This window comes from Haemaphysalis longicornis, unplaced genomic scaffold, assembly GCF_048455015.1.
Source record: "Haemaphysalis longicornis isolate Haplotype H1 unplaced genomic scaffold, Haemaphysalis longicornis Haplotype H1 scaffold_1, whole genome shotgun sequence".
Lineage (NCBI taxonomy): Eukaryota > Metazoa > Arthropoda > Arachnida > Ixodida > Ixodidae > Haemaphysalis > Haemaphysalis longicornis.
This window is the reverse complement of record NW_027526203.1, coordinates 477,300,265-477,320,678: the sequence shown is the minus strand read 5'-3', so window position 1 is coordinate 477,320,678 and position 20,414 is coordinate 477,300,265. Positions and strand designations below refer to the sequence as shown.

Sequence of the window (20,414 nt, the reverse complement as noted above, 5' to 3'; positions counted from 1 at the left end):
TTGTTTTTTTATGTTTAGTTGGCGCATGCGCAGTAGTGCTCGTCCACCGTTCCTGAACGTCAGGTTCACCAAGCAGACCAAGCAGCGGCCTGGTAACAAGAGTAGACTGCCCATGACGTCACGTTGTTTTTTTGTGTGTTCTCTTTGGAATGTCGCAGCGGCGAAGCTCTCGTACGTAGGTGCACCTACAGCGCCTCCTATACTATCAGATGAGTCAGAGATCAGTAGCTAGCATTGTTACAGACTTGAAAAGCACGCTGGAGGATTGCGTGTATAATTTACACGTGCTCATCGTGCACCACCACAACCATGGAAGCAAGAAAAACCACTGGACTGCGGTGCTAGCGTTCAACTGCGAGCTGAGCTCGGAGGCGAGCGCCTGGAGGGACGCGAGTGAGCCTCAGGCGTTGGGAGGGAGCGTTCACGAGTTGGGCACATGCGCAGTGCATTCCGCGCGCTTCTTCGAGGGGGAGGCCAAGGGCCCACCTCGGACCGGGGAGCCGGTCGCGGCTCGGACGACACGTCCCGTCGGCGGCCCCCTGCTGTCCAAACCCCGTGCTCCTCATCGGCTCACCCACGGCCTTGCACGCAGAAGCGTGTTGCACGGGGAGCAATGCTGCGCGAACGCCGCGAGGATTTGCGGCACTGACACGGTGAGAACCTTCCGGCTCGCCTCGTGTTATCTCCATTGTCGCGAGGCGTGTGCTTAATGCAGTGTCGCGCCTTTGCCGCCGCCTATTTCACCTGACGTAGTACCTCGTTTACGTGGCCGGTCATTTGTGCGCGATCGTCGCTCTTGGTCGATTCCGCTTGGCAGCGCAGCCAATTTTGTGTTTTCTGGGGGAGGAGCGACTGCTGTCGGCGGTGGCTGCTATCGTAGCCACGCGTGGTGCCCACCTTGCAAGCGTGCGAACCAAACTTGCCTTTCCGGCAGATTCTGCTGACGGATTGCCTGCAGGAGCGGACAGCTGAGAGTCCGCGACGACTGCGCCTCTGATGAGCAGCAGACGACGTCGCGGACAAGGGGGAGGACACTAGTGGCGTGAGTGCAAATATCAACGCTCGGAAACACAGCCGCCCAGCACGCTTTGTGGCACCGAGTAGTTTGGGCAGCTTGCCTTTTCTGAACCAAACGCCTAGGAAGCAGGGACGTATCTGTGCGCGAACTCTTGCGCGTCATGTGCTATAAAAAGGTCGCAAACTTCAGCTAGCAAAATTATGAAATAGGATGCCTCAGTGCCGTCGGTAGGCATGTGTCAGAATGTTTGGCCCTGCGTACAAGCACAATCAAAAGATGCATGCGGGTGGACGCGAGAGCCTCTGACCACTAGCGCATGTGTATGCAAGAATGATATTAGTGCTCGAAACGAGGCGGCTGTAAGCACGGTGTAAGGGGGAGCGGTGATTGGGGCGGGCGCGGCCTGGTAACGCACGGATACAGTGTACTAGAAGATGGCAGTGGGTTTACTCCCTGGCGAACGCCGTGCTTTGCGGCGGCGCCAGAAATGTTGCCGAAGTTAGCTTATCCGATTGACCGCGCGGCGGCACTCGCGTCTCATTCAACGGAGAACAGTGTCTCGAGATCATTTAGCATTACTTCTGTACTTGCGTAATTTCAGCGTTGCATTTGTCGTGTATGAAGCAACGTACAAGTTTCCATTGGTTTTTGCGCTTGTTCGTAAGATCTTTGTCTGGTGTACCGAAGGATGAAGCACACCGGACGCTCTGGGAAAAGAACCTGCTCAGAGCCGACAAGCCCTTGGACAACAGCAGAGCAGTGTGCGAGTTGCATTTTAAACAACGTTACATTATGTGAGCAAGGAGTGCATGCACATCATCAAAGGGAAAGAAGTAATCGTACTGCGTGGGAAACCCACTGTACCGACGATCTTGTCAAGTTGCCGGCATATTTCATGCCTCACAGCCAACATAACTAGCTTTTACTTCACTATGAGACTTCACTTTTATGTCAAAGGCGTAAACAGTGACAAAGGGGGAAAGTGTCAGAAGGCGAAACACCACAAACTGAGCCACTGCTTTTAAAGTGTCAGAAGGTGAAACACCTCAAACTGCTGCTCTTTACCTGAATTGTACAGTCACGGTTGGTCTGGACGTGCTCACGGGACCTCGTCCAGACCGACCGTGACTGTCCATATAAATTCACTTTTTTGTAATAAGTGCTTTGTGTATGCTCTTTGCAACAGCCCGGTGTTGTCCTCAATCATAAACCGTGTTTTAAGATGCATGCTCATTTAACAACAAAAAAGTGCACAGGTGAAACTCTCCAAAATAAAGAACAAGCAAAATTTGGGATCGTACATGCCGTTCTTTCGCCTCAGGAAAAAGAAAACATCACTAAGCTTTATAAGATTGTATGATATGAAAATCGTTTTTTTATTACTACAAGATCGCCTGTTATTATTCATGTTCTAACAAATGGCTCCAAGAAGTACCGTGTTTTTATAAACATGTTTTTCGAATTCAGCGTCAGGAAGACCATAATGTAATGCCCCCAACAAAATTTTTTTGAAAAGCTCTTCACCAGCCCTTTAAGTGCCAGCGGTTCGGGCACAGTACAACCTCTTGCCGCGGCAAAACAACCTGTGCGAAATGCGCACCGCAGGACCACCCCACCGACAATTGCAATTCTGACAACCTCACTTGCGCAGACTGCAGGGGCCCACATGCGGCCTACTCCAGGAAGTGCGAGAAATTTCAACTTGAAAAGAAAATAATCAACGTGAAAGTGACAGAGAACATCACGTACCCAGAGGCGCGGAAGAGGTTCGCCTCTTTCCCTCTGGGGAGGTACGCTGACGCAGCTCGCCGGGGGGCGGAGCGGCGTCTGATTTCGGCCGGGACCCAGTACCACGAGTCGGACTTGGTCCCGCCGCCTCCCCCCCCTGGGTTGCCTCATCATGCAGCCCAACCCGCCTCCGCACCGCTCGCTGAGCCAGCAGCGGTTGTGGTTGCAACCTGTTCCGTCGAGACCGGTGCCGCTCCCGTCCCTGCCTCCCCATCCTCCAGTGCGTTGGAGGGTGCCATGGACACCTCGGGCCCCGCACCGGCTTCCACCGCCACCGCACCGCCCGTGCCACTTCTGGTGCCCCGGACACCTGCGGCGGTGGCGGGTCAAACGAAGGGCCCCCGAAGGGGGGCCAAGTCCGGGGGGCCCGGTTCGACGGGCACACCCAGGACATCGGACGACGAGATGGACGTCGTGCCGTTCTTGCCTGCAATGCAGCGCAAGGAGCGGCCTCCGACGTCCAAGCCTACAGAAAGGCCCAAAAAGCCCAATCCAAGAGTCACAGCCCCGAAAGACGACACATAAACATACACACTCCAGTAGCTCTCACACTAAATAATGGGAAGACAAAACATAGTTCAATGGAACTGCAGAGGCCTTCTGAGTAATCTTGACGACGTGCATGAGATTCTGCATGCCAATCAGCCATGTGTAATGTGTGTCCAGGAAACACATCTGAATTCCAAACACACAAATTTCTTGAATAGTTACCTGTTATACAGAAAGGACAGGGATGGCTGCACACACTCTTCTGGCGGTGTGGCCATAATCGCCCGAAAATCCTTAGCATGCCACCCTGTCACCTTGAATACTGTCCTCGAGGCTGTAGCCATCCGCACAGTAATTTTTAATAAATTGGTAACGGTATGCTCCATTTACATTCGTCCTCATTATGCACTTTCGAGCTCTGACTTCGAGGCGCTGGTCGACCAGCTGCCCGAACCGTACATTCTAACAGGCGACCTTAATGCACACAACTGTCTTTGGGGCTCCTCCAGAACGGATGCCCGAGGTCGCCTGATAGAGAAATTCCTTTCATCTTCTGGAGCATGCCTTTTCAACAATAAACAGCCTACATAACTTAACATAGGTCACAACACATACTCACATCTTGACCTGGCTATTGGTTTTGCAATTCTCTTTCCATGTCTTGAGTGGGGTGTGGGCACGGACCCATATGGTAGTGACCATTTCCCCACTTCATTAACGTATATAGGTACAGGCCCGAGCAGTCCATCTTCCCATAAAAGGTTTAATGAAGCAAGAGCTAACTGGAATACATTTACAAAGACATCCAAACTACACCACACACCCATAGGACACCTACACGTTGAAGAAGCTACCCAACTGCTCACGGCGCACATCCTCGACGCCGCCGAAAAGTCCATTCCCCACGCCTCTGGTACCCCGCGCAACCAGCGGAGGCCGTGGTGGAATGAGGACTCTAGGCGGGCGCGAGAGGCCCAGAACAAGGCGTGGGGTATCCTCTGTCGGTACCCCACGTCGAGAAACCTCCTCTTGTTCAAACGGGCCAAGGCATATGAAAACGTGTGCGCCGTGAGGCGAAAAGAGATAGTTGGCGCTCATTCATAACATCTATAAACTCATACACAGACACACGCAAGGTATGGACACGTATACGCAAACTCAAAGGACAACAGACACACAGCCTGCCCCTGGTCAGTACAACAGGGGACACACTGGAAGACCAGGCTGACACACTCGCACAACACTTCCAACACGTGTCCAGTTCAGCATACTACACGAATACTTTCCTGAAGTATAAAGACTCTAGTGAAAAGTCCCTACACGACAACAACAAATCACAGACTTCTTACAACTCCCTGTTTTCACTACATGAGCTGAGGGCTGCTCTGAGCACGTGTAAACCCTCAGCTCCAGGCCCAGACAACATTACATATACAATGATACAACACCTACACGCACACACACTTGAAGCACTTCTACATCTATGTAATAAAATATGGCTTTCGGGGCACATTCCACACTCTTGGAGGGAGGCCATTGTAGTGGCTTTTTTGAAGGAGGGAAAGGACCCGTCGTCCCCCTCAAGTTACCGTCCAATAGCCCTGACGAGCTGCCTATGCAAGCTCTTCGAGAAGATGATCAATCGCAGGCTCGTGTACTTCCTCGATTACAATGGTCTTCTCGAGAGCTGCGAGGCAGGCTTTAGGGTGGGGCGATCGACGAACGATCATCTGGTTGCACTTGACTCGTACATCAAGGATGCCTTCGTGCATAAGCAGTACTGTTTAACTGTCTTTTTCGACCTCTCGAGAAGGCCTACGACACCGCTTGGCGTTATGGGATCCTTAGTGACCTCAGGTCATTCGGTGTTTCGGGTAATATTTTGAACACCGTTGTTAGTTATTTGTCAGAGAGAACGTTCAGAGTAAGAGTTGGTTGTGCACTTTCAAAGGTTCACGTCCAAGAAAATGGCGTGCCGCATGGTGGCGTGTTGAGTTGCACTCTCTTCATAGTAAAGATGAACTCTCTTGGAAAGGCACTGCCACCAACAATCTCTTATTCCATGTATGTAGACGACGTGAAAATATCTTTTAAATCATGTAATATGGCAATATGCGAACGTCAAGTCCAGCTTGGTGTCAAGAAGCTTGCCGGCTGGGCAGACAAGAATGGGTTTAAATTGAATCCTGCAAAAAGCTCCTGCGTTGTGTTCTCCAGGCAGCGCGGGATATTTCCGGATCCAGACATTACTCTTAATGGCGTGTTGCTTCCTGTGAACAAGCAGCACAAGTATTTAGGTGTTGTGTTTGACCAGAAACTCGCATTCATTCCACACATCAAGGAAGTTAAACATAAATGTCTGAAAACAATGAATATTTTGGAGGTTCTCTCCCACCAGTCGTATGGTTCCGACAAAGAACTCCTACTACGGTTCTATACTGCTTTGGTTGGGTCTCGTTTGGACTATGGCAGTGTGGTATATGGGTCGGCGAGTAAAACAGCGTTGCGAATTCTTGACCCAGTGCTACACTTGGGGCTTCGTCTCGCCTCGGGTGCTTTTTGCACTAGCCCTGTCGAGAGTCTGTATGTCGAGTGTAATAAGTGGAGTCTTCAGAGTCGACGAACGTACATGGATTTGCTTTATGCTTTTAAGATTTCATCACTGAATAACCATCTTTTTTATCCTGTTTTTAACGATACATCAACTTCTCTGCTCTTTGTAAATCGCCCATCCGTTCCTCTGCCCTTTTCACTTCGAGTGAGAGAGCGAGCCTTATCTCAGCGCTTCGTTTTTAGATGTGTACAGGTCACCCTTTTTAAACATTTTACCGCCTTGGCAAGTTCGCCCTGTGTCCTGTGACCTTTCTTTTATAAAACTTGACAAAAATCGGGTACCGCGAGCTGCAATACGGCAGCACTTTCTGTCTCTGCAGTTGAAATACCCATTTGCAGAATTCTACAGTGACGCTTCTAAAACCTCCACTATGGTCTCCTGCGCTGCTCATGGTCCGAATTTCAATGCAGCCAGAACCATGAGCGTGCACACAACAATTTTTTCAGCAGAAGCGTATGGAATTTTCCTGATTGTACGACACATTCTTGAAAATCAAATTCCGAAGTCTATCTACACAGATTCCTTGAGTGTTGTTCGCGCACTGTCATCGCATAAGCCCCCAAAAAACCACATGGTTAATCTTGTATTCAACACTATCATGTCCGTGTATGCACAAAAGCATGAGCTGCTCCTCTGCTGGGTCCCATGACACGCTGGGAACGAGTTGGCAGACGAGAGGGCCGCTGCTGCTGCACTCAGGAACACTGTAGACATAACAACCGGACCATATACAGACCTCAAGCCACACATAAGACAACACTTGCGCAGAACATGGCAAACACACTGGAACGAACAGACAGACAACAAACTACATGTAATAAAGCCACACTTGGGACGGTACACAGCTGACTCACACAACAGACACACGGAAGTCGCCTTGGGTAGGCTGCGGATAGGGCACACCCATGCAACGCACTCGTATCTGCTGACGGGATCTTCTAGACCCCAGTGCAGCAGGTGCAGAGAGGCCCTATCCGTAGTGCACATACTAATCACATGCAAGGCACTTTACGCAACACGACACAAACACTTCAGAGAACTCTACAGACAACATATCCCCCTACATCCATTGCTGTTTCTAGGTGATGATGCCATGGTTTCCGTGAAACGTGTGTTTGAGTATTTGTCAGACGTTCAGTTTTTAGACCTCATTTCCTATCACATATAATCAAATCTGGCCCTATACACCAGCCATCATCATTATCTTTAACTGATTTTACTATGTTCGGTTGACACGTTTTTTTTACCTACCTTTTTGTGGTAACCACTTCAATTCAATAAATAACCTTTTCTCTGGCGCTCTTTGCCCTTAGTCGGCCTTGCGCCATAAAAACCCAACCATCATCATCATCATCAGTTTTTTCCGGTTAAAGTTCCGGTTTGGGTTCAGCTAGCTCAAAAAATAACGGTTAGAGTTCAGTTCCAGGAAAAATACCGGTTCGTGTATTCGGTTTGGTTCCGGTTCGACACCCTGTAGTGTGCAATGCTCTTCTCCTGCAGGCAAAAGACAGCGTAATGTGCCGTTAAAAATATCGAATTGTAAAATGCTGCAACCTTAAGGCGTCTTTTCTAATTAATTAAATGCTTAAAATATTTTGTAATCCCAGACTTCATTGTACAAGCTAATTCAGAGCCATGGCAAAAGTTTCTCAAAACAAGCTAGGGGACAGATCATTGCACCCGTCCCCCCTTACAACCCCTGACGCGCACATTCATCACGATCGTAACTTAACGCTTTTGTTGCGGCAGAAAAACGGCAGATTTTGAGTGCTTCCACAAAACGTTTTCTCTTAAGCTACGGAACACATTTAGCCTTGCTGTGCATGAAATTGTAGCTTATAGATTGCTCTTCTAAGCACATAGCAGCAGTTTTGTGAATGGTACAATTATTCCCAGTTTATTGGTCAAATAATCAGAAAAAGAATGCACAAAAAAGTGTACAAACAATGTATATAGGCGATTGTACTGAGCCTACAATTATTTCAGGAATTCCAGGATATGCAAATTGTTCCTACATTCCTTGGCTGTGGTTCAATATATAAATCAACACTGTACACCAAGTTTTGGATTTTTGCGGGCCCGTCGGCCTAGCGGAGCTGACTGCTGTGCTACTCCACGAAACCACTCGAGGGTAAGTTGGTCTCTAAAATATGCATCCAAGCATACTTTTTTGTGTTCTCACACAAAATCCTTATCGCTTCAGTGGCAAAAAAACAAGAAAAAAAATCCAGCGCTCCTGAGGTGTCATGCATCGCCAGCAGCGCTAATCTGACACAAGAGCCAGGCTATCTTGATACGGTGCGGTGCATTTGGCAAAATATCCCCGCCTTACGTTGTCCAGACCCTACACATCAAACTAAAACCGCAGTCGTCGATGGGAAGCGCGTTTTGTTTATAAATACAGCGTGAAGTCAAAAACGAACCTACCTGGCAGCACCTGTCGAAATCAGGTATTTGAATGGGAGCATCATGAGAACTAAATTCTATTGAATCCACATTGTTGCTGTAGTCATCACTGCTGCTGGAGTAACAGAAATTAGCAGCAGCAGCTGCCGAAGTCCCTGCCACCATAGAGTTTCTTTCTATATACACTAGAGGAATTTGGCGCTACCGTCTATGCAGCTCATATCAAGGCTGTCTGTGTCGTCATGGGCCGTCATACAGGGACCTTGCAGCTGGATGGGTGGCGCCACCACTCAACGCTCCTCTCGTTAGCGGAACGAGCCGGTGCATTGGACTACGCAGCCTTCCGTTGTTTTTGCCATGTTTGCTTCGGTGCTTTGAATGTTTTGGTGGGGTTGTGAGCAGATATATGTGGTGAAACGAAGTCTGACAGGTGTGTTGGGTTCTTAGGTGCAATAACGGCTACGTAAAGTGGTCAGACGCTTCTAAAGTTGGGTATGGGCTACAGTGGCTTGAGCACTTTTTGCAGCGATCTATGCTTGGTGATTGCTTGACGATCTAGCAATCTGAGTACGAATAAAACTACTTAGCTACTATTATTAGTATTCATTTTTTCTTAAATGCTTTAACGGCTACGCAGTGGCGTCGCTGGGGGGGGGGGGGGGGGGGGGGGTGGGGGTCCTGGGCACCAGCCCCTCAGTAAGGCGAGGGGGTGCCACTTGTGCCTCTCCAATGTGTAATGCCGACGTCAAAAACTGGAAGACTACTGTGACAAGACTGCAGCTATGGTCTGTTCAGTTTATATCCCCACCAGCCTATTCAAATTTGCTTCCTGGTATAACGGAAGAAAGCGGGGAGAATTCTGGCATCCAAGAATGCCGTGAGAGTCGAGGGTAGGCGGGGCTTGGGCCGGCAGAGTAAGCGGAGGCGGTGGTGAACGGAGGAGCGATTCGTGGAAAGGGGGGTATGACTGCGATGCCCAGAGGGGTGTAGCAAGCGAGATTGTTTTTCAATGGCACGACAGTGGGGCTAACAAAGCCCCTTTGTTGCGTCTAGGACCACTTTTAGGGCGACGGATGAGAATAGTACGGGGTGGAGGGCATCAGGGCCAACGTGACTATGTTCATGTGTGCTCGGCGGCTTTCCACGTAGCTTTTTTTTGCACATTAAATGTGTACGCGCTCATGGTGAATGTTCACCTTTTCTGGCGCGTTTGCGGTGACGCGACAGAGACTGTGTGCTCTCGTCCGCTTGTCAGATTTTCAGAAGGAAATCAATGTGAAAATGACCCGAAAAAAATATATGGGCAAGATTGAATCTTGAGGAAGCTGGGCCGAAGAATTAAAACGAGGTGAAAGTAAGTGTGGCACATAAAATGAAGGTTGGTGTGAAGGAGCGTAGTGTACAGATTATGTCTGTGTTAGAAGGGGGCAGCTCAGGTGTCCAACAATGGGCGAGACATATGGGCTGTCGCAATTTCCGTCGGTCGCACTAACCAAGCTATCGCGAATGATCTGAAATCGGGTGTGAATAGCTCATATTTTTATGCCGTTGACTTTCGTTCATCGTGCCCAGCTACACATTCAGTGGATGGCGATTGCACGAAGATGTGGGGCGTATCCCATGCGGCCCCATATAATTAAACAAACAAAAAACAACGGACAAGTAGCTTGTCGAAGAAACGGTTCAAGCAATAGAGCAGTTGTTTAGGGATTTATTTTATTTACCTAACTGTTAATCAAGTACATTTCCGTTTTTCTATTTCATTCTCATGTCAGTAAAAAGCAGAATAAATGAGTATTGGCGTGTTTTCTGTGTTGCGCACATTAATGATGCGGATCGCGATAAGCACGTGGTACGTCACCCCCTTTCTGTTATTGGCCATTTGATCCGCTGAGTGTTGTCCATCCCCCAAGGCGGTCGGGGGACCATACGATAATTGAGGTGGGCGAGAGGGGCAGTTTCTGTGCCAGGCGGAGTGCTTTTTGATTGCTACTGGAAAAAAAATGTCAAAGACGGTGCGACAAAGTACAGGACGCCTGGTGTCGTATACAAAATTTTTGCGCTGAATGCCCCTCCTCATGCATTGCGGAGATAAAAAATCTACTGGAACGAGTCAGGCAGCGCAAGAATCACGTCTGGCAACAAAACTGTCGTTCAGAACTGCGAAGCATCAGACCGCAAAAGAAACTTCGGTGAAATGTTTCGAAAGCGGGACCAACTTGAAAAAAAGAGTGCTACTTAAGTCCGTACGTATTCAGAGAGTCAAAAAAATTGGCAGCGGCTTAGCTCGGCTATGCCAGGATACACGTAGCGTGAGCTAAGGTTCAGCTGGTTATTCTTAGCTTTCCTGGTTGTCTAGGATTAGCTTGATTATCATGCTTACTGCTGCTTCAGTGACACGTGTATATTTATCAAGCGGCTCCGGCGCAGCGTCGCCAATTGCCCCAGAGCTAAGCTGGTTCCACAGGCGCACGCCGGTGTTGCTGCGACGCACAAGCCATCGGTTGCATGATCATCAAGTGGACCGGGCCGCCACGAGCGGAACGGAGGTCGGCGAAGACGCTGGGCCCGGGGGGGGGGGGGGGGGTGTGAGAGACGGCGGGCAGCGAGCAACGTTCTGTGCGTCGTGCGACGTCACTGCTCCTCCCCATGCGCAGCACGGCTCTCCAGGAGCCCCGCGAAAGTGCTCAACCTCGGCCAGTGCAGCTCACGCTACAGAAGAGCATGAATCCTTCCCTCCGAACCCTCCCCCTTGTGAAGACCACAGCCTGGGGCTTTGTGAGTGGGCGGCGCCACAAGGTGACCCCAGTCGCCCCTGGGGAGGAAACTGAGCTGGTTCCCAAAACGCCTGGTACTTGTGGTTAGAGAAGGCGATTGTATTTCCTAAGAAAAGGTTGTTCTTCTAGGAGTCGCGTTGAGCTTGTCGACTGCACAACAACGTAAATGAAATCGTCACCAACCTATCAGGATGGGCGTGACCGAGTGGCTGTTGGCCAGTGTGAGCCACCGATACACTCAGGCCTGTACGAATATTTTACTCAATAACCTCCTTCAATTTGAATGTTCTCCATTGGCTGACGGCTGCTTCACTGGTAAGCCCGAACCTTACATTTTATTCTGTGCCCGTTTTCCCACGGCCCCAATGTCAATTAATTTGGCTGTAAGTGTGATGGAATACTTGTTATAACTTACGGAGGGAAACGATGACATCGTCACAGACAAGCATCCACATGACCAGACATGTACTGGTCGTAGACTACTCGTGTGCGGCCAGTCTGTTCCCCATTTACATGTCCTCTTTCTATCTGCTCACATTCTCAGTAATGATAACCATTGAAATAAATAGAGTTGAAAATGTATCTATGTTAAACGTAAAACTCGTAGTAAAAGCAAATGCTTCTTGGCTTCTGAAATGCTCATCTAGAGAAAGTACGAGCATGCAGTTGCTGCCACAAAGGCTGTATTTAGGGACAAACATGTAGGGACAATATGTAAACAAGAATATGCAAATGTTCAATTTCTAGAAATAACTGGCAAAAGTCAAGCACGGCGCCAATGTGAAAACGCGACCACTGCGCTCGATTGTTGTCCATGGCCCACCCTGTGTGGAAATGAAAATATAATGGCTGTGCCAACAAGGAAGCACCCGATAAGTTCTCTCGCCAAAAAGTTTTCCCACCCAAATGTCCGCACACCTGAATGTCCACACCAAAACGTCCTGCACCGAAATGTCCTGCACCGATCACAGCGCGATTAACTTTTCGCCACACCTTGGTTTCAGTGCTGTTCCTCGAAGCTTCTGAGACAAGCGGGCTTTATGACCTGGTCGTTCGGTTGGTCAGCTCAACAAAAATGAAGCTGCAACACAGTTACACGAATTCCGTCAGCAAAGACACACAGCAACTCAAGCCCCGCAAAGCCGTCCAGGGGAGTCTGTGCAAGGCACCGAACTATCGGCTAACACCGCCACCTTGTGTCGCGTTGCGGAGTTAGCCAAATGACATGTTTTTGCTGGGGGACGCACCGAATGGAACGGCCTGAGCAACGGCGCGCCGCCGGCAGCCGGTCACGGAGGCCGTGGCCAAACACTGGAAATTCAGCAGCATTGCAGCGCCATCTATGAAAATGGCGATGAACAAGATAATCAAACGGGGGCGTCTATGAGATGGGAGCAGCCCTGGTCAGCAGGCTATATTTTGTTTTAAGGCCCTGCTCTTAATACGTCATTGTCAATGTCACGAGAACACACGATTTAGCGGGAGAAGTGAAATTTTGACTTTAAATATCTAATTTCTCAGTGCACAAAACATCGTTTGCTGTCGAACAAAACATTCAGCTTCACGCTGCGAAAGAAATGATATTTCTAGCTGCACTACAGGCTGAGATGTACCTCTTGAGAATTACCTACCACTAGGATGGCTTGGTGGGCTAGTTGGTGATGCATATTGACAGGGTTACCAGCATAAATGGCAAAATTACTTCTAAAAAGTAATTAAATTACATTACAAATTACAGGTGGGCAAAAGTAATGCCATTACACTACTATCACTTTTCAAAAGCAATGAAATTATTTTGAAATTACTTCAACAAAAACTCATCACTGAAACACTACCAACCCATATACACTTTATTTACACTCATATACACTGCAATCTCTATAAATATATTTGCTTATACACCAACTTGTGTACAGTTTATTTGCAGCGCTATACATTGATATATTAGATATCTTTATTAAATCTCAGAAGGAGCTGCGACTCAAAGTGGGCATCGGAAAGGCCTCATCGTTTGTACGGCAGAGTGTCTTTTGCCATGCTGAAAAGATGCTCCGCTGGCGCGGATGAGGGCAGGGTTGTGTTGAACGTAATAAGGAACTTCTTCTTTTTGGGGTGCCCTTCGAAAACGGCAAGATCAGCGATGCCGCTGCTGCTCCAACGCTCGAGTTCATCGCTTGACGACTGAATGGGCCCGGTCCTCCGGACCATCCTAGCAGCAGCAGGCTCGCACGAGTGACCACTGTAATGAAGCCTTCAACACAATCGGCACGTATTTGTTTAACCCGACTGACTGTTTCCACGGCAATCCCCGAATGCATGAAAAGGAAACGAAGAGGCACGAGGAAGCAGGCAGAGCTCTCAACAAAGCGTTTTCTTTGCGTTCGTAGAGCTCCAATGCCCAGAGACTCTCTGGGCATTGAAAGTTTACTTGGTAAACTTTTCTTGGTCAACTTTTTATGTCGTAAGAAAAGCCGACAGGCTATATCGTTGTCAAAAGTAATTGGGGAAATAATGAATAATTTTCATGAAATTACTGGCCTTGAAGTAATTTATTACATTACTAAATTACCAACACTCAAAAGTAATTCATTACATTTCTCATTACAGCAAAAAGTAATTTAATTGCTGTAATTTCATTACTGCCAAGTCTGGTTACCAGTGCACACAGACGGGGACACGGAAGGGAGAAACGACAGGACGAGGCACTGGTCCAGCGCCGTGGAAGGCTTTTACTGTAAGCGCCCGGCACTGCTAAAGCGACGACTTTTCAGAGCTTGAAGAACTGTGCAAAGCAATAGGAGAAAAGTAATACCTAAGAAATGCTTTTTTGGGAATTTTTCGGTCCCTCAAAGGGACACTGTAGTGATTTCTAAACATCGCGGGATTACTAAACATTGCAGGATTGCGTGATTGCACAAATTATAGTCTGTAGTCTCTAGGTCGTGTTTCCACTTCTCTCACTGCGTTTGGCTTTATTCAGTAGAAAAATAAATTCGAAAATGCTGTCCTCTAAAAAATGTGTACTTCCAGTGTTTCAGCCTCGGATTGATAATGCCGCTAAATTACTAGACATAAAATATGAAACAGAGAGCAATATTTTTTTTGGTATTTTCGGGCGTGTTTGGTTGGGGCTGTCGCCATTGGCGTCGCAATGGTCTCTACCGAAAAGGCGTCCTCGTCGGCAGCCTTCGGCAGCTCACCGCTTCAATCTCCGCATAGGATTTTTAAGAAGCTTGAGAAGAAAAAAAATCTGTCGACTCAAACGAAGCAAGTGTTTTGCAAAGTGTACCCGCAAGTGAGACTGATGCAACTGGGACTCCACCGTTTCCGCAATCCGTTCGGTTAGCCAGTTTGCCGGCGTACGTGAGCGTGTGTGCTGCTCTTTCGGTATACTGCGCCAGTACTATGTAAGTATGCTACACATGTCGGCGGTGCTGCCCAGTTTTGAGCTCCAGAAGAGTTTAAAAATAAGTGCATGGCGTCAAAACTGCAGTGCTGACAAAATTAGTTCACTTCTGAGCGATGGGGTTGTGTGGTAGTCCAGGATTGGTCACAGTTCTTCAGTCAAAGGGTTGGCTTGTGTTTACAAGCAACTGAAGCGTGGGAAAGGATCACAATATGCCTGCATGCTTGGTGATCGTGGTTCAGCGCACTCAATCATGGAAATCATGCAAATAAATGAACTGTATCAAATGCGTATCGGTCACGGCAAAGCCGAAACCGCAACCAGTTTATTGGGAACTAATTTTGCGCAGTAACACAGAGCAGTTAGCTCCCCCTTCCCCCCTCCTTCCATAGCTTTCTCTCCATTGCCACAGAAAGTTGTCCCCAAGTATAGAAGGAGTATCTTAGACCAATTGAAGGTGGGAGAGTAGTCAGCGAAGTTGACATAGGTACTAAGGAGTCAAAATCAACCGGAACTTTTATCGTACAGCGTAAAACCAAGGTGCGAGAAGCACTTTTCGCGCTGGGTGAACTAGCACAGCGGTCGGCAGCATGACCACACATCTGCAAGCGCTTTTCCGCCCAAGGAATGCAGTTGCTAGAGATGGGATTCCACGCACGCCCAGTGGGTGAATGGCTCCTGCATTGCCAGGCTTCCCAGTGCGGACAGACAGTGTCGCAGGCTCTCGTCGTACGTTGAGCGAGTGGCATCTTCCGCGGGTGCAGCCACGGGATGAATTGCGGCTGCCCGTCGGGTGCCCTCTCCTTCGCCATCGCAGCTGCGAAGCCTTGCAGTCTGCGTTGGCTATCATTGTGTGGTCGCCCACCCGCGCTTGCCGCAGTGGGCCGTTTTGCCTACTGTATATTCTTGCTCCGTGCCAGAGAACATGCGTGGATTTGTTGTACGCCTCGGAAATCGTGTCAATGAATAACCAGCTTTTTAATTCGACCATTGACAATACGTCCTCTCACCAACTCTCTCTAAATCTTCCATTTCTGTGCTTTTCCTTCTCGGAGGGAGCAAAGAAGAATCCGAACTGTGTGTCTCTCTGTTAGATATTTGTTAAACATCTTGTACCGATCCTTTACCGCCATGGCCACCTCTGCCCTGTGTCGTGCGACTTCTTGTTATGGAAATTGAGAAAAATTGAGTGCGAAGAAATGCAATTCTGCAGCACTTGTTGTTTTTACAGGAAGAACATTGGTGTGCAGAATTTTACAGTGACACATCCAAAACGGCTTCCATCGTGTCCTGTGCTGCGCACAGTCGCAACCTTCATACAAGTAGAACCATGCATGTAAGCACTAGCATCTTCACAGCGGAGGCATATGGCATTTTTCTTGTTGTACAGCATTGTTCAACGTCACATTCCAAAGTTCATTATTTACAGATTGTTTGAGTGTGGTACGTTCATTGTCATCCAGAAAGTCTTCCAGGAACCTTACCTTGTTTTCAAGCATATTATAATGGCATATGCGTTAAATGTGGAAATAACTATGCTGCGTTCCAGGGCACTCTGGGATCGCTGGCAACTGAGGCCATCATATAGCTGCACTCACAAATACAGTGGACATAGCAACACTACCTTACACTGTCAGGCAACAAGTTGGTAAAGACTGCAGTGGACAGGCAGATATGTAATAGAAGCACACCTGTACAAGTGACTGCTGAGCTAGGCCACACTCTTTTAACACACTCCCACCTGATCTCCCTATAGAGCAGGTGCGGAAAAGGCCGCAGTCTACATCCTCACTCACTTTCCACAAGCGCACTTTTCACTTTCTTAGTGATGTAAAACCTCACATCTTATCATGCATATTGACAACCTGGCCCTTTACACCACTCATCTTCGTGGTATCTTGTTTCACTTTTTTTTGTTAGTGACAGGCTTTAGTACAGGTTTACACAACCGTCATTAAACAACTCTCGGCACTCTTTGTGCCATAAACACAAAGCATCATCATCATACCAAGGTAACCCCAGTCCACTCCCTGCTTTTTTTATTTGCCTTAGGGTAAACTCAACTCCTCCCAAATGATTGTTCCTGCAAAAGCGGCCACACCCAGGTTTCCGTTCTTCTGATCCCTAATATTGTTTTTCCTAACTGGAAAACTACCCCGTTTCTTGACAATTCAATCTGTTGATAAAGCAAACCCTGCGTCTGCTCAGTCGCTATTTCTTATCTTGAAACCTCTTGGGGGCGACATTGGCAAGTCATGCAGAGCAACAAGAAATGGAACCAGTGTACTTCTGGACCGTCCGGATACAGCAGCTGGCCACAAGCTGCTTCACCCCTTGCTGACCTGCCGGAAGGCCAGGCCGTTACGGCATTGGGGTGAAGCGCCATGCACCATCCTGTACAAAAGTCTTGTTTTGTCCCGCCTAGATTATGGATGTGTAGTTTATGGGTCAGCCTCTAGCACTGCACTGAAAATGCTTGATCCTATCCACAATCTGGGCATCAGGTTGGCCACAGGGGCCTTCCGCACTAGTCCAGTACTGAGCCTCTATGCTGAATCAGACTGTTGGTCTTTGGAGTACCAGCGAACTTTTATTGGTATTATTTATGCCGTGAAGGTTACGTCACAGCCCGAGCACCCGTGTGACTCCCTGATTAGAGATAACTCAAGAATGCTGCTCTTTTCAAATCGGCCTTCCTTAGCTCAACCGTTTCCACTGCTGATCAATTCCATCTCTACAAAACTATCCATCTCATTTGATGACACCCTCAAAATGACCCCAGATGAATGCGTGGCACCCTGGGACACAAGCATCATATCATGCGACACCTCATTTAGACAAGTAGACAGGAAAGGCTCACTATTGGAAGTCAAACAGCACTTCGCACCTCCAAGACAAGTACAAGGCTGCTCAGTTTTTCACTGATGCATCGAAAACCAAATCGGCTGTGGCCTGTGCAGTTGTTGGACAGCATCTTTCAATAGCAAAAACAATGCATAAAAACACATCCATATTTACAGCAGAAGCACATGGAGTATATCTGGCTGTGGACCACATTATCACAAGCAAAACACAAAAGTCTGTTATCTTCACAGACTCACTCAGCGTTGTCACGGCCCTGTCCACAGGAAAGGGCACCAAGAATCCCACATTTACTGCCCTTCTTAAAGCTCTGTACAAAGCACACCAGCTAAATTTAGAAATTATAGTGTGCTGGGTTCCTGGCCATTGTGGCATAGCTGGCAACGAGGAAGCCGACCAGGCTGCCGCCAGAGCAGCTGAAAGAACCAGTATTGACATCACGCAAAGCACCTTACCTGGATATGAAACCAGCAGTAAAACACATACTCCTTCAGCTCTGGCAGAAAGAATGGGACGGAGAAGTAAACAACAAGCTTCACTTGGTACAACCTATAATTGGCCGATCAGCTGCCAGGGAAAAAAACAGGGCCTTTGAGGTCTGGCGATGCAGACTACGAATAGGACACACACGCATTCCTACCTCCTGACTGGTGACCAGCCACCAAACTGTGCCAGATGCGGCGAGGGTCTTTCAGTCTTCCATGTTTTGGTTGAGTGCTCGGCCATGGAACCAGAAAGGAGACGCTATTTCCCGGAAATGTACCGTAAGAATTTATGCCACGGCACATTGCAATGTTTTTGTCAGACTGTCCTCTGTTCTAGTTCAGCAGAGTTTTAGAATACCTTGATGATATCGGTTTTTTAAAGCAGGTTTGTTTTAGAAAGTAGCATTCTCGTCCACCTCATTACCTTGTTCATCCGTAGGGTTCTATTTACCATGGCCCTATACACCGTTAGCTCATTCCATGCCTCATCACGCTCCTCACTCATGTTTTGGATCCGGCCCTTTAAACCGAAGTAATTTTATGCACTATTTGCACTCATTTCATCAGCACATTTTTACCTCATCATAGTAATGGCGCTCTTGGCCTTAGATGCCCTTGCGCCAAAAAAACCCCACCAAAGAAGAAGCGCCACGCACAAAGGCAATCGGGAAATGCTCACACAACACCCAATCCTCCCGGAATTCGCCATCATATGCTGCTCCGTGCGACCCTGCATCCCCCACCCACTCGACTGTGTCAATCTCCGCAACCTGCCGCAGGGTCACACCCCCCGGCATACTGTGAGAAATTCAGCCTCGAAAAGAAAACCGTCCTGGGCATGCACAGCAGCGCCTGTAGCAAGCTAGCATGGCATAGCCAGTGAGGATCTGTGCTGCTCTTTTCACTAGCTCAGAAGAGGCTTCACTGAACGACTGCTAGTTTAGCATAGCTAGCTGGCCCATGTTGTAGCAACATTGCAAGGCTCATGAGTGCCGGCCGACAGAGCAGCCCTTGAGCTTTTTCGGGGACGTCAACTGCCGCCATGACCACGCAGGGCGATGCTGGGGCCGCGTGTGGTGCGTGAGCGCCGCTCGGGCCTGCTGCTGCTGGTGGCCTTCGTGGCCGCCTGGTCCCTGGTGCGCAGCTGCTGGTCGTCCCTGGCACGCGAGGCGGCGGCCGCCGCCGCTGGGGCCGCTGACAATGGCTCTTTGTGGGCCGAGCCCGAGCCGGGCCGCCTGGTGGACCGGCGGGACTTCTGCTTCCTGCTGAACAGCGGCCGCTGCCAGGGTCGCAGCGACCTGTTCCTGGCCGTGTTTGTGCACTCGGCGCCGGCACACTTCGCACGACGCCGCGCCATCCGCGAGACGTGGGGCAACGCGAGTGCGCTGGCGGCCGCCACGGCGCACGACATGGCGCTGGTGTTCCTGGTGGGGCGCGCCGACCCTGCGCTGGAGCGGGCCCTGCGCGCCGAGAGCCGCGCGCACGGGGACCTGGTGATGGGCAACTTTGTGGACAGCTACCACAACCTGACCTACAAACACGTGATGGGGCTCAAGTGGGTGGCGCGGCACTGCGCGCAGGCCCGCTATGTGCTCAAGACAGACGACGACGTGTTCATGGACCTGTTCCAGGTGACCAGCCACCTGGGCGCCAAGCTCGGGCCGCGCCCGCCGCCCGGGCTGCTCATGTGTGGCCTGATCCGGCGGCCGTACGTCAAGCGCAGCCAACGGAGCAAGTGGCGGGTCAGCTTCCGTGAGTACCGCGCACACCGCTACCCGCCCTACTGCTCCGGCTGGGCCATCGTCATGTCGCCCGACGTGGTGCGCGACCTGTACCGGGCCTCGGCTGCCGTGCCCTACTTCTGGGTGGACGACGTGCTCGTCACGGGCATCCTCGCGCAGCGGCTAGGCCTGGCCCACGTCGACCTGGGGCCCTGGCTGGCCGCCGACGGTGCCCAAGAGGCCCGTCTGTGGCTGCGCAGTGGCGACCACCCGCCCGGGCACATGGGCCTCCCCGACCTGGACACTGAGCTCGTCTACCAGCTGTGGAACCGCACCCGCGACTACTACGTCTTCCGCTCGGCACTGCAATAAAAAAAAGTGCTGGGAATCGGAGGGATAATTGGCTCATTGTCACCGCCATTAGCCGCCTGCCAACTATCCGATCAGGACTCCCTTTTGCTTGTTTGTGATTGCTGCAACAGTTGCGCCAGAAGGTAGATCGTGTCGCTTAAAGAAACGGACAACCGATTTTTGTGGAGTCCTTGAGCTCATAAAAGCCAGCGTTTTATATACCAGAGTACCGCAAGGGATTTCTAAATAAACAGGTGGAACTAATTCTTATTTTGCACCAAAATCTGAAGGGTGGCGGCACATGCTGTCTAAACGTGACACTGGCCTACGTGTCCTGTGGCCCACGTGATCTGCTGCCGGCGGAGCCAGGCGGAGAGGTGTAATCATGGCCTACGCGATTTGCTGCCGGCGGCGCACCGCCGGTAGCCGATCGCGGAGGCCACGCGTGTCCAAACAATTCCGTCGATTTTCACGCGGGATTCAAAAACCTCATGCAG

At 49.6% G+C, this 20,414-nt stretch overlaps 1 protein-coding gene across 6 annotated transcripts; it reads left to right on the top strand.

The window, feature by feature from the left end:
- Positions 1-122: 122 nt before the first annotated feature.
- LOC144156300 (beta-1,3-galactosyltransferase 5-like) lies at positions 123-20,183 on the top strand. Of its 6 annotated transcripts, none has more exons than XR_013319737.1 (4): positions 123-653; positions 935-1,042; positions 7,896-8,040; positions 8,532-8,930. XR_013319737.1 is itself a non-coding variant. In XM_077688266.1 (4 exons), exon 4 carries the CDS (start codon positions 18,904-18,906, stop codon positions 19,936-19,938), a length of 1,035 nt encoding a protein of 344 aa, XP_077544392.1. In that variant the 5' UTR covers positions 146-653; positions 935-1,042; positions 7,896-8,040; positions 18,900-18,903; the 3' UTR covers positions 19,939-20,183. The 6 variants fall into 6 exon arrangements, 5 of the variants coding, with proteins under 5 accessions (XP_077544392.1, XP_077544394.1, XP_077544391.1 ...); XM_077688266.1 differs by lacking the exon at positions 8,532-8,930 and adding an exon at positions 18,900-20,183 and having other exon boundaries at positions 146-653; XM_077688265.1 differs by lacking the exons at positions 7,896-8,040; positions 8,532-8,930 and adding an exon at positions 18,900-20,183 and having other exon boundaries at positions 147-653.
- The last annotated feature ends 231 nt before the right edge of the window (positions 20,184-20,414 follow it).